The sequence below is a fragment of the Rutilus rutilus genome, assembly GCF_951802725.1.
Source record: "Rutilus rutilus genome assembly, chromosome: 21".
NCBI lineage: Eukaryota > Metazoa > Chordata > Actinopteri > Cypriniformes > Leuciscidae > Rutilus > Rutilus rutilus.
The window spans coordinates 33,554,346-33,569,640 of record NC_140226.1 but is presented as its reverse complement, the minus strand read 5'-3'; the positions used below and the strand labels follow the sequence as shown (position 1 = coordinate 33,569,640).

Here is a 15,295-nt window from a genome sequence, read left to right as displayed (position 1 = left end):
CCTGGTTGAGGTCTATAAGTAGGCCTCACTTCCTTCCTTTGTTCTTTTGCATTGGTGAGGTGTGGGTGTTTGAATGGAGACCCAACCATGTCCTCTGAGTCCTTTCCTTAAGATGCGTTAAGTAAGTTTGTTTTTGCCAATTGTATTGTTTGAATTTATTTATTTCAATTGTTTGGTTTGAGTATATATTTGTTATGTTTGATGAATTATATGAGTTTGATTTCCTTTATTGTATCGTTTGTAGTGACTTAAAACCATCTTGTACATCCAATCCATCCTGTCCATCTGTTGGCATCTGTGTATAACGTGTGAATCTGCAATCCATGATCTTTATGCCATGAGAATTACCCAAGATCTAATCATCTTGAACTGAGAATAAAAGAGAGCAAAGGACTGGTATTTGTCCCGTGTTTTGATTAGACACGCCATCAAGTTTCTACAACTCTGACGAACTTTGGATATATTTACCATCTGATATCCAACAACGCTTAAATACCAAATATTTCTGTATTTAAAGGATTCGTTCACTTCAGAATTCAAATTTCCTGATAATTTACTCTCCTCCTCGTCATCCAACATGTTCATGTCTTTCTTTCTTTTCGTTGTGATTGACCTTTCCAACGTGATTACGTAATGCGTGGTGCAGCGCAGAGTTCTGCAAGAAGAGCATTTGTGGTTAAAAAGTATATAAAATTGTATATATTTGTTATAAAACGAGCGCTGGTATCATCTAGACTCTTATTCCTCGGCTGGATCGTGTCGAGACTTTGAAGCTGCACAAACTCACATCTGGACCTTCGACCCGTTGGACCCCATTGAAGTCCATTATATGGAGAAACATCCTGGAATATTTTCCTTACAGCTGCACTGTGTCATTTTGTAAGTTGATTCTTAGCAAAAAACACTTTGTTCTTTCAAAATGATATGTGCTCATTAATGTGTAATTACTTCTACCAACTAATCAAGTATTCTCGTAAGCGTAGAATCTGCCATTTATAATACATACGGGCGAGTCGCTCGAATGGCGGAAGCCATGTTGCACCTCCATCTTGAAAATACATCAGCCAAAGAGGGACATACCTGGAAATTCAAGCTTCGCCTTTCGCGTTTTTACACTCAGTGGCACCGTGACGAATGCGAGGGGGAGATTACTCACGACTGCCGGCAGATCTGAAATAATACGGCCACCGTAGGAGTTAAAACGCCCTCGGAATGGGAGGGGCTAGAAAGTAATATTCAGCTGGTATTTCAATTTCACCGCTAGATGGGAGAAAATCCTACACAGTGTAGCTTTAAAAACCTTCATTTCTTTTCGACTGAAGAAAGACAGACATGAACATGTTGGATGACGTGGGGGAGAGTAAAATATCAGGAAATTTTAATTCTAAAGTGACCTAATCCTTTAAGGAATTGATTTATATTCATGTAGAATTGATCATGCATGTCTGTTTCTGCGCCTCTAGTGGCAACGGGTGGAATTACAACAATCATCAGCGCATCGGTTCTTCCTTATGGACAAACATTTGCTTTGCTCCTTTTGTGCACTTTGCATCAAATGTATATTTCATATAATTCTTTAGTAAAATTCATCATAATAATATAAATATAATAATTATGACTCAGTATGTCAATTTCTATTTTTTTTGTCATAATTTTTACTTTTGTCAATATTTTTTTCCGAATTTTTACTTTTTGTAATTATTACTTTTGTCAATTATGATTTAAAAAAATAAATTTTACTTTGTCATAATTATGTTTCTGACATAATAATTATGACTCAATACTATGTCATAATGTTGACTTGTCATAATTGACTCAGTATGTAAATTTTTACTTTTGTCATAATTTATACTTTGTCATAATTCATACTTTTGGCATAATTTTGACTGTAATTTTTTTTTTTTTTACTTGTCATAATTATGACTCAGTAGTATGTCAATTTTGACTTGTCATAATTATGACTCAGTATGTCAATTTTTACTTTTGTCATAGTAAATATGACAGAATTATGACTCAGTATGTCAAAATTTCGACTTAATGACTCACTATGTCAATTTCAATTTACGGCAATTAAGATTTACCAAAGCATGACATATTTCATATAATTCATCTGATCATGGACCAAAAAGATTTTGTAAATAATCTTCATAAATGCACAGAATGCTCCAAAAATGACAAATAAATGCTACTACAAAACACTGAACTATTGTTGTATACAAAAAATAATAAATTTTATTCCCAGAAGATCCATGATGATAATTTTACAGTTACATAAAATATGCATGTGAAAAAAACTGCACAGATTTGGTAGGATAAATTTGATAATGGATCTTCCAACAAAACAAAATAAAACTAATAATTATAAATAATCTACACACAAGTTCACAGTGATCCCCAGCTGTCAAGATCCTCAAACAACCAAAAAGAAAAATAAATAATCATTTTTAAAATCCAAAATGGACTGTAATTGTTGTATAGAAACATCATCTTTTTTATTCCACAGACGATGATCAGAAGAATTTCAGGAAAAAGACACAGAGCACAAACTGCACAGAAAAGCAAAGCGAACGTCTGTTATGATCCATGCCATGTTTTCATGACAGAATTTAATTGTATTGTATTTCCACTCCAGTCGAGTGAAATCCGTGAGGATGAAAGCGATGAAGTGTGTTTGAGAGGATCGTTACCCCGTAATACTTGGGTGGAGCGTTGTAGCGATAGTGGCTCTTTCCCAGTTCCAGCGCCAGAGTCTGCAACCGCTCCAGCTGATCGAGTCTCGCTACACTCTTCTCGATGAACGACATCACACTGCAGAACACACAACAAGTCAAGTCAACTTGATCTACACAGCACCTTTTTACAATGAAGATTGTTTCGAAACAGCATTCAGAGAAATCAGGAAAATAATGCAACAAAATTAGTTATTAGTCAATATATATAAAGCCGCTCTGGAGAAAAGCGTGATGTCATCGTCCAGCTCCGTTCAGTTCTCATATAATGGTGTCAATGCAGGAGATCAATATTATTGTTGAATATTAAGTGTTGAATATCAGTATGTGTGTCACTGATTTCTTACCTTATATAAGCTACTGTTTGGTTTATTGCAATAAAAAAATTAATTAAACAGATCAATTTAAATAGCAGATCAGCTCAAGGCAAAAAAACAAAACCAAATCATGCTTTTCTACATCATAATAATGAAACAAGACGACAAAATTATTACATTCCAAGTCATAATTATAAGATGAAAAGTCGAAATCAATTCTGACTTAAAATTAAGTCACAGTTATTCTCATTTTGTGTCATAATTTTGACTTTTTGAGTCAGAATTATACAAAACATTTGATGCAAACTCTTCTCAATGAGTGTTTTTAGTGCTGTTTATTTGTTTGTGATTTTTGGAACTTGACATCTAGTGATTGCTGTGAATTTATGTGAGGATTATTAATCTTTTAGGCCCATGATCAGAAGAATATTTTACCAAAGATTTATATGAAATATACATTTCATGCAAAGTGCACAAAATGAGCAAAGAAAATGTTTGTCTATAAGGAAGAACTGATGGGCTGACCATTTTCATAAATGTCAAAATTATCATTTTTGGCAATTTATACTTTTCTTTCATAATTTTTACTTTTGTCAATAATCTTTTTCATAATTTAGAATTTTTATGTCATAATTTTTTACTTTTGTCAATTATGTTTTTGTCATAATTATGACTCAGTATGTCATAAATTTGACTTGTCACAATGACTTAGTATGTGAATTTTTACTTTTGTCAATTTTTTTACTGTTTGCCATTTTATTTTTGTCAATTTTTTTTGTCAATTTTTTACTTTTGTACATTTTGTCATAATTTAAACTTTATGCAGTCTAAGTGTCAATTTTTACTTGTCATAAAAAGTGAATTATAACAAAAGCAAAACTTATGACATAAAAAGTCAAAAGTATAACAAAAGTAAAAATGGTCAATTAGGATTTTTTCATTATTTTGAAGTCAATTATTTTTTGTCATAATGACTTAGTATATCATAATTTCAACTTTGTATGTCATAATTATGACTCTTAATGTCATAATTCCAACTTTGTCATAATTTTGACTTTTTGACATAATTTTGACTCAGTATGTTTTAATTTTTGTTATAATTCTGAATTTTTATATAAATTTTGACTGTCAATTATGACTTTTTGCCATAATTTGGACCTTTATGTCATAAAGATGACTTTTAATGTCATAAATTTGACTTTTTATGTCAATTTCAACAAAGCATGAATATTTGATCTTTCTTATGTGTTGAAAACGTTCTCCCGTACGGCAGAGGCTTTACTAATGTATAGTGTTTCCCTAAACGGACTTCAGTGGTAAACGTGTGCCATGATAAAGTAGAATGTGACTCTCAGATTGACAGCTGTCACTCAAACACTCAGTTCAGACAGCACAGGCCTAATCTGATCGCACGTTCTGTTTTCATGCTGTGAAGAGCGATCGGCCCGCGGCCTCATTACACACACACACACACACACACACACACACACACACACACACACACCGCCCCGCAGGGTCACAGCGGCTGATGTTTCGCTCAACAGCCTCTCGGCCTTTACAGCAACACCACATTCAATCAGTAATTGGTGTTCGGGGGATTTGAGAGCAAACGCAGTGAATTAGTGTGTGTGTAGATCAGTGTGTGTGTGTGTAGAGCTGTCAGATAATAATAGTAATCTTCATGTAGTGCCTCTTATCATCTCTAACACTGGAAACATGCTTTATTATAGATCCTGCACATCTCATGTTAATAAATGCACCATTGTTTAGTTGCATGATACAGATTATGATCAGATTTATCACATTTCTGATGTTTTATCAGCCACTTGAGGCTGAACAATGAGATTTGTCCATGAAACACACATAATTGTAGCACTGCATTTAATGTGTCCATTTGCAAAATTCAATCATTCCTGTGGTATTTTGTGTTAATGGATTCCACAATCAGATGATGGGATTCCTGTATCGTTTATCTGGTATTTTGTGCATGCTTTGATTTCATTGGGTCATCGTGACAATAACATCTAGATGCATTCCTTGTGTGTGATGTAAACGTGCATCTGTGTGTTCGGTCACGTCGTCACATGATGCCTGTCAATCAAAGGTCATTGAAAGTGTCACATCTCTCGCTATAATAAAGCACTACTTGTGTCGCTGTGAGATCCAACATCCCGGTGTGCAAATCAAACAAAAGCTCTTTATATCCCTGTCATGATCTGAACTGTAACGACTCATTATTATTTCTGCTCTCTAACGAACACGACACATGCATCGCCCTTCTAATGCCTTTATACATGTATTTATAAAAGCCTGAAGTGATTTCATGAAGCTGTCAGAGAACATTAGCAGTACAGCTGAAGACACTCACACCAAAGCACTCACTACAACTTATTAATACTATAAATTATTATTAAATCAAAAATTAACTTTTACTTCTTTTGGGCATTTCACTGCATTTAGGCTACTAGTTTTTACTATGAATATTGTTTGCTTAACAACAAATTGCTTTTGATGCTCCACATTTATAAGTTGCTTTGCATTAAATTGTCTGCTAAATCAATTTAAATTATTATTTTTTCCATAATTTGTATTTTGTATCATGAATCATTACTATTGTATGGACGCTTGTTTCTGCCACAAAATAAAAAAATAAAAAAGGTAATTGTGACTATCTCACATTTGCGTGTTATAAAGTCAGAATTGCAACAGTGTCGACCCACATCTGGTACGCGTGAAATCCACATGACCCGGATCTGGCCCAAAACTATGTTGCCGTCTTCTTATTTTTGTCATAATTATGGTTTTTTGATAATAATTATGACTAAGTATGTCATAAATTTGACTTGTCATAATTATGACTGTCAATTTTTACTTTTGTCATAATTTTTACTTTTTGCCATTTCACTTTTGTCAATTATTTTTGTCATAATTTTTACTTTTGTCATAATAATTACGACTTATAATTATGACTCAGTATGTCATAATTTAAACTTATGTCAATTTTTACTTTTGTCAATTATTTTTATTTTTGTCATAATAATTACGACTTATAACGACTCAGTATGTCATAATTTAAACTTATGTCAATTTTTACTTTTGTCAATTATTTTTATTTTTGTCATAATAATTACGACTTATAACGACTCAGTATGTCATAATTTAGACGTCATAATTTTAACTTGTCAATTTTGTCATAATTTTTTACTTTTGTACATTTACTTTAGTCAAAAATTTTAACTTTTTGTCATAATTTCAACTTTGTATGTCATAATAATTGACTAAATTTCATAATTCTGACATAAATTTGACTGTCAGAACTTTTACTTTTCATAATAATAATGACTTTTCATAATCATTATGCGGTCTCAGTATGTCATAATTTTGACTTGTCATAAAAAGTAAATTATGACTAAAGTAAAAATTATAACTAAAAAAAAATAATAATAATAATGTTTTTCATAATTTTGCCAATTATTTTTTGTCATAATGACTTAGTACGTCATAATTTCAACTTTGTATGTCATAATAATTATGACTTTTAATGTCATAATTCCAACTTTTTTCCCAAAAATTTTTTTTGAGTATGTCAAGATTTACTTTCACACAATTATGACAAAATTCTGAGTGTTTCATCATTTACAAAAATACTGCATTTTTGGTCATACACTTATGAATAAATAAACAGGAGTTGTTCTAGTGAGTGCTTTGGTTTGAGTGTCTTCAGCTGTACTGATAATTATCTCTGACTGGTTGATGAAATCAATCCATGCTCTTGTAACTATATAAATATATGAATAAAGGCATTAGAAGAGAAAAGCATGTCTCGTGTTCATTAGAGAGCAGAAATAATGACCTGATATAAAGAGCTTTTGTTTGATTTGCACATCAGGATGTTGCTCTTCATCACCCTTCAATAAATGCACTCAAACTCACATTATGAAAAAACATTGCTCATCTCCTCTAGGTCACTTCCTCGTCTAGTCGTCTCTAATAAACCTGGCGCTGTATATTGCACTTGTTGTTGGCTCTTTGATGAATTGCCTTTTGTTCCTCACGGTTTGGATAAAAGCATCTGCCAAATGCATAAATGTAAATGTAATGCACTATATTTTGGAAGGATTCTGCCCCTAGTTACCCCTAGTCATCATATGATGGTCACACACACACACTGGCCCTCATTTATCAAAAGTGCGTACACCAAATTTCCAGCGTACACCCAAAACCACGGTGACTTTGAGATTTATCAATATGGACGTTGGCGTACGGCACGCTCAAATCCTACGCCAGCTCAGGAGGTGGTGTACATGTACGTTTTGAGTGCGGGAATGCGCAGAAAAACAATTCCTAACACCACAAAACGCACTGACAAACTGAAAGATATGATATATTATGACCCACTGTAAAAAAACAACAACATAGTAATTATAAACTTCAGTGTTTATTTTTGTGCACCATGGACTTCAATGTTTAATTTGTGTGACTTTACCAAAGCATTTGATTTGTAGGCATGTGTGTTCCTTCAGTTGCGAGCCTGTGCGCTTGACCTGACGTTTCAGGGTTAGGCCCGGCAGGTGTGCACGGACTGGGTTCAGTAATGAAAGGCTTTCAATGACCAAAAAATAAGACTGACAAAAAAATTCAAATGACATTCTTCTTCTTTTAAATAATAATAATAATAATAATAATAATAATACAAATAATAATAATAACGACATTCTTCTTCTAAATAATAATAAGAAGAATATTACAAATTGTCATGCAATTATTAATGTGAATGAATGGTACTGCACATCACATCATCATCACTATTGTACACCCCAATACATGTGACGTGATACGAAATTAAATGCTAATTGTTTCAAAACACGTGCTGTAAAATAATGCATTGTGATAGGTCATTTGCTCATCCAAGTTTCTCTTCTTTGCCGTCTTCCGAGTGTCCATGGCGTAACATGAGGGCGGAGACTTGAATATATAGGGGCGTGTTATTCTAATGACGCTCGTTTTCAGCCGCGGCATTTATCAAGCGCAGGTATTGCCTACACCTGGATTTCAAAGGTACGCACAGCTTCATAAATCAGCCGGTGAGAAGAGTGTAAGCATAATCTTACGCCAACATATACGCCCGTTTCTACGCAAGAATGATAAATGAGGGCCAATGTGTGTAAGCAGATGCAGGGCACTGGGGTGTGTGTTTCTGACCACTGTGAAGTGTGTGTACTGACCGCAGGCCGTGTGCACGAAGCTCCCTGCTGGTGCGTAACCTCTCCAGATCCTCCACGTCTCGAAAGAGGAAGAAGACGTCTTTACACTCCGGATGGGTCTCAAACAACCTGTCACAGACACGACAGACATTCAGCTCTTCAACCACAAACTCATATTCAAGTAGTTTCCTGAGAGGAAGATCTTTAAAATACTTCCATTCATCTCAGAGTCTTATCATATAACCAGAATCCTTCATAACCTGCTGAACCGACTCGACTCGCTACTGGTTTGTGTGAATGCTTTGGGCATTTTAATGCTGGGTTTAACTAAACCGGTCTACGCCGTTTCTTCAGAAGGGAATATATTTGTTTTGTTTTCTTCACTCGGGGTCTTTAAGCATCACATCTATGGAGACTGCATTGCATAAAATTAGAGATGAATAAGAGAACCAAGCTTCTATACTGTTGGTCACCCTTTACATCTGTCTGGGGGTTTTGCAAATAGTGAACAACAGAAAAGTAAACACAAATAACTTATAACTTATCCGACCTGGACAGCAACATAGTGTCGGCCCAGATCCGGCCCACATCTGGTACGCATGAAATCCACATGACCCAGATGTGGCCCGGATCTGGGTCAAAACTATGTTGCTGTCTTTTTATTTTTGTTATAATTATGTTTTTTTCATAATAATTATGACTCAGTATGTCATAAATTTGACTTGTCATAATTATGACTCACTATGTCAATTTTTACTTTTGTCATAATTTTTACTTTCTGCCATTTCACTTTTGTCATAATTATTTTCGTCATAATTTTTTTAACTTTTGTCATAATAATTATGACATAATTTTTTCTCAGTAAGTCATAATTTAAACTTATGTCATAATTTTTACTTTTGTCAATTATTTTTGTCATAATTTTTATTTTTGTCATAATAATTATGACTTATAATTATGACTCAGTATGTCATAATTTAGACATAGCACAGATATGAACAATTTCGCCGATACCGATAACCGATATATTGGACGATAAATCTAAATCCACATTTTTATATACATTTTAAGAGCCTGATCTTAATGTTAAGTCTCAACATTAAAATCCATGTCCCAAACACAATTATGATGTTCTCATTATAATGTTATGAAACCGATATGACAGACTTGCACATGATGCACTGAACTCTATTTCCCTGTATTTTTTTCAATCATATTTCAAGCGATTCAAAAGCATCATGGTGAACAGTGCGAATCTGAAGTGTCTCAGCTGAAGGAAATACTCCATTATTTATCAGCTTTAATATATCGGCCACATTTTCTTACCGGGCCGATAACGATAACATTAAAAATTATCATATATCGGCCGATACCGATATGGTGGCCAATATATTGTGCATCCCTACATAAAATGTAGAGCCCGACCGATTTATCGGCCGTCGCAGATTTATCGGTATCGGATATGAACTTTTTTTAACAGAACATACAACGCTGATGAAATGCTTGTAAATTGTGTAACTACGTAGTTTGTCCAGCAGGGCGCGCTCCATTATTTTGCTACTTTAGTGACACCAGCCAACCCTTTCACATCAGTAACAGGAGGTCTCTTCTTCAGACACGGTGTGTAAGATGCGCACGCATTAGCTTCCACTCCACTGACAAGGTATGAAACATGGCTAGCTAGCTGATGTAGCAGACGAGTATGATAAGCTCGTTGTGAGAGTAAAAGACGGGGACATTGTTTATTTACTTTATAGCATTGCGTCTCACCAGGTGAGAACGTAGCGTTAAAAGTTCAACACCATTCAGCAGACTCAAGCCACCCCCGCACTGGTAACTAGTTAGCAACTTCCCTTTAAGACACCGCTTGACTGCTTGTCTGCTACTGCCTGAACAAGACAGCGGACGCGAGCGGCGCGATGCAACAAAAGACAGTTGAACCCATTATAATCAGTGATGCTGTCTACACTGAATGTGATGTGAGCGACAAATCTCCGACAGTAAACTGATGCCTCGTTCTATTTATGACGTACTGACGCGAAGGACAAATGCTTTGTAACAGACGCTTTTCCGCGTCCAGGGTAAACAGCTTTTAGCTTTTGCGACGCGAGCGACAACGGCCGCGTCCGGTGTGGACCATAGACAGTACAAGAAATGGACACAGCGACCCCATTGGATTCAACGGAGAAAAGTGAAGTCAATGAGAAGCACTCACTTCCTGATGGCTGAGCGTACTGCGCAGAATCACACTGAGCTTAACGACGCAGACGTGACGTGAGCGACCCGTCTGTCTTCTAGCTGTGCCGAGAGAAATCTGAATCATTCCCTTCTGAAACTTGCAGAGATGGAGAGTGTGAGTAGGAGCTGTCCATGAGCTAGGAGCAGGAGCAACTTTTGTGAAGTATTCTGCTTAATTATTTTGTCTTTATGCCTCCACGTCCCCCCGATTGCCCACGAGCTTCTCCTCCTGTCCATACGGTAATCTCTCTACTGTGCGACAGACAGAGAGTCGCGTGGTTATGACGCAATCGTTAGCCTATTTTTACAAAATCTGCTTCTACGGGGCCATAACGTAAGATACAAGGTAATGGAGCCTTTTATACATTTTCGTGTTTCTTTAGAAATAAATAATGGACAAATGGAGTCTTTAAACGCCTCAGATGTAAAGTTATTCACTGTCAAAGTGACGCCAAAATGAATGGGAGTCAATGGGATGCTAACAGCAGGTGAGGGTCCGCTAATCAATGGCGGCGCCCGGGGAAGCTTCAGTGTTTTCTGAAACCCTGCCCCCCTGGGAAAAACGAGCGCGCCGCATCGCTTCTATTATGAGCACGCTTGCCGCGCGCCTACATTTGGAATAACGAATCTGCACGCGCAAAAAAACACGCTATGTGAACGGCCACTTATGGCAACGTGACATTAGCCTAATCCAAAATATTTCCATATGTGTCTCTTTCCTCCTTTCTTATCAACAAGTGGATTTACAGCCACCACATCAGCAGCGCCGCCGGTCGCCATGACTCGGCGCTTAGAGGACGCTAACAGCACGCGCTTCGGGCATGCACGCGCATCAGTACCGGGTTTGAGAAAACACGACTTGGTACCGAAGTACCGGGTCTTTGACAACACTAGAGACTAGAAGAATTAAGACTAAAAATAGAAGATAACAAGGTTTTGCCAGTGACACTTTTGATATATTTATTGATAGAAGTTATTTTTTATATAACATGACTATAAAAAGACAAAGTCATTAGTGAAGATTATGCAAACTAGTTTGGTTACAGCTCAAATGTATCATTCTCATTCTATCATTCACCCTGCCTCCATTAAATTTGCAAAAAATTGTTTATATATATATATATATATGTATACTGTATCAAAAGTTTGTACACACGAATGGGAAAGTGTGTCCAAACTTTTGACTGGTACTGTACTATAATATACACATAAATAATATTGCCAGTATAGGAAGTATTATCAAAAACAGTCTCAAAAAGACAGTCTCAAAAAATGTTTAAATATGTCATTTTGGTGATCAAAGATGATGAGGGATGAGGGTTTTAAGGGATACAATTATTGATTAAGTTATTGATTAAGTGTTTTTAAAGGGATACTTCACTTTAAAATGAAAATTCTGTCATCATTTACTCACCCTCAAGTTGTTTCAAACCTGTATGAATTTCTTTCTTCTGCTGCACAGAAAGATAGATATTTTGAAGAATGTCAGTAACCAAACAGTTAACTGGAGCCATTGACTTCCATAGTACATTTTCTTTCCTACTATGGAAGTCAATGGCTCCAGTTAACTGTTTGGTTACTGACATTCTTCAAAATATCTATCTTTCTGTGCAGCAGAAGAAAGAAATTCATACAGGTTTGAAACAACTTGAGGGTGAGTAAATGATGACAGAATTTTAATTTTAAAGTGAAGTATCCCTTTAAGAGTGTTGCATGTGTGATCATGTGCAATGACAGATACTACAGAACAGAGAGGATGCTACAAGAAATAATACAGACATACTTTGTGAACATCATCTGCTCACGTTAAAGACATGCACAAGCACCAAATGAGAGTAAAAATTGGCGTTGGCGAGTATATGAAACTGTGTCAATCGCCAGTTGGACAGTAACCTTTTTATGAATCCTAAAAATCCAATGTTGTGAGAACATGAATGTGAACGACGCTCGGGACAGTTGACGGGCCTGCGCTTCATCATCACAAGAGTTTAAGCCTTGAAAGACGACGCGGAAGTGAAGTTTTCTGTGTGCAAACATCCGAAGCAAGCACACAGATACTACACAAATACTAAACTGAGCTCTCTTTCACGTATTCTTATGTTTGAATGGACAAATTCACACTATAGTATGTAAAAAATAACTAGAATAATTTTAGAAAAATCACAATTCCCTATTCAACACCACAGCTAAAACCAATTATAATTAAGTCAATTATGTCTTAAGTAAACATGAACAGTTGAGAAATTAAACGCATGTGTATCAGTATCAGTATATGAGATCAGTGCATTCGCTCTTAAAGGGACAGCAGTCTAATAATCCTGCAGCCGTCTGTGTTTAATGTTAATCAAACAACAAAAGAGAATCGCATTCACTGCTCGACTGAATAACGTTTGTAAGTTTAATAAGGATTAATCTACATTTATACAGTGAAGACTATCCAGTGTTATTTCACATTTGATTACTTTATTAAATGTAAACCTGAAAAGCACTGTTCATTTCATTTGTATCTTTGTTGTACTGTATTTATGTGTGCTTTTGCTTGTAATCTGAATATTTGTCAGGGATGCACGATATATATCTGCCACCATATCGTTATCGGCCTGATAAATGAAAATGTTGCCGATATATAAAAAGCCGATAAATAATGTATGATTTCCTTCAGCTGAGATGTGCACTGTTCAACATGATGGTTTTGAATTGCTTGAAATATGATTGAAATTGAAAAGGAAAATATCAAGTCTTTCATATCGGCTACTTAAAATTATAATAAGAACATTATAATTGTGTGTTTGGGACATGAATTTTAATGATGAGACATGTTTTGTAATCAGGCTCTCAAATTATATAAAAATTTGGATTTGTCAGCCAATATATCGGTTATCGGCTCTCAAATATAAAGAATTATCGGTTATCTGTCAAAATTTTTTTTTTTTTACTGACTGTTTACTTGTCTTTAATAATGTTTATATTTATATATTACAGTAGTTAGGCAAGTGGTTTTAGCTGTGGTGTTGAATAGGGAAATGTGATTTTTCTAAAATTAGTTTAATGCCCTGTTTATAAAGATCTGCTGAGACTCGATGTCTGGCTGGCCTTAATATCTGGAGAGTTCCAGTGAAGGATGTTCCTGATTTTCCAGATGTTCCGGTGTGTGATCCAACCATCCGACTGTTACAGTCTAATCACTGAAGGCTTTCGTTGTCTAGGAAACTCTCATGCTTTTTACACACACCAGAAAGGTCACGATTTACTTTTAAATGAATTTACCTTAGAAATCACTAGGAAATTTCACAAATAGTTACATTGATTTAAACACTTAGAAAGTCGAAACAGTATTTTCTGTATTAACAGACTCCAATAATCTGTTATATTTGCAACTTTTTTCAAAAAATTCATTTTTCCCAGTGCATGTGTGATAGAAACTGACTGGAGAACATCAGTGTGAGGCGATGAGAATCTGGACGGATGTTCATGAGGAGTTTATGAGCTGCACATTAAGAGACACGTTCGTTTGTCAGCAGAGAGAACATTTGCTCAACAGATTCATTTGTGAAACGATTTCTGTGCGTGAAAACAGCTGTTATTATGATGATGATGATGATGATGCATCATAAAGCACTGCAAGTGAAGAGGCATTTTTGTCCCATTTAGACATTTGAGAAGGAAAAACGAACGAGTGTTTGAGCACTGAATGTCCTTCATCAGATCAAGACCCAAAACGATTCAAGTTGTCAGAAATACTGGTTAACCAGTGACTTTTTCCTCATTTAGAGTCGTGGAATGTGCATACGGAATTTCTATTAAGATTTATTTTTGTTAGATGGGAGGACGTTTACATTCATGCATTTGGCCGATGCTTTTATCCGAAAAGTGCATTAATGCCGTACATTTCTGCTGTGAATTGAGCCCATGATCTGGGCGCTGCGAGCGCCGTGTCAGAGCTTCAGGAAGGCGCACAGAAAAAGTGCTTTTCCACACTTCTGTTTCAAATGTTTTTAAAAATGTTAAAAAAAGTGTTTCAACACAATGCAAACTTGTTTCCACCACAGAATACAGATTTTTTTTGCGACCTTTTATATTGCCTAAATTATTATATAATTTTATATTATTATATATATATTATATTATATATAAATCTAGACATTAGGCTGTAATACAATTACAATAGGCTACATCACATTTCTATTGAGACAACTTGCCCCGCTAAAGGATTGACATGTTAAATTAACAGTTTATTTTGTTTGTGTATTAGTGGACTTTTTTTAAAGTTTTTCAAAAGACAACAAGGACAGACAGTAAGACAGACAGACAGACAGACAGACAGACAGACAGACAGATAGATAGATAGATAGATAGATAGATAGATAGATAGATAGATAGATAGATAGATAGATAGATAGATAGATAGATAGATAGATAGATAGATATTGCTGGGTTGTTTCAACCCATGTTTGGGTCAAATCCAACCGTTGGTTTGAATTTGGAACCATTGGTCTATTTTTTTTACATTTAAATCCCAACGGTTGGTTTTGTCCATATTTGACCCAAACATGGGTTGAAACAACCCAGCTTCTTTTCTTAGATAGATAGATAGACAGACAGACAGACAGACAGACAGACAGACAGACAGACAGACAGACAGACAGACAGACAGACAGACAGACAGACAGACAGACAGACAGACAGACAGACAGATAGATAGATAGATAGATAGATAGATAGATAGATAGATAGATAGATAGATAGATAGATAGATAGATAGATAGATAGATAGATAGCCTGAGAAATTTTCACTGGAGTAAAAAAG

At 35.4% G+C, this 15,295-nt stretch overlaps 1 protein-coding gene across 1 annotated transcript in view; it reads right to left on the bottom strand.

Annotated features, from left to right (window-relative positions):
• xgb (x globin) overlaps positions 1-15,295 on the bottom strand; it is a 29,216-nt gene that overhangs the window by 11,012 nt on the left and 2,909 nt on the right. Inside the window, exons 2-3 of the mRNA XM_084393585.1 lie at positions 8,272-8,379; positions 2,688-2,808 (exon numbers count right to left, since the gene is read on the bottom strand). Of these exons, the coding sequence (XP_084249711.1) occupies positions 2,688-2,808; positions 8,272-8,379 (229 nt within the window). The remainder of the gene's footprint in view (positions 1-2,687; positions 2,809-8,271; positions 8,380-15,295) is intronic.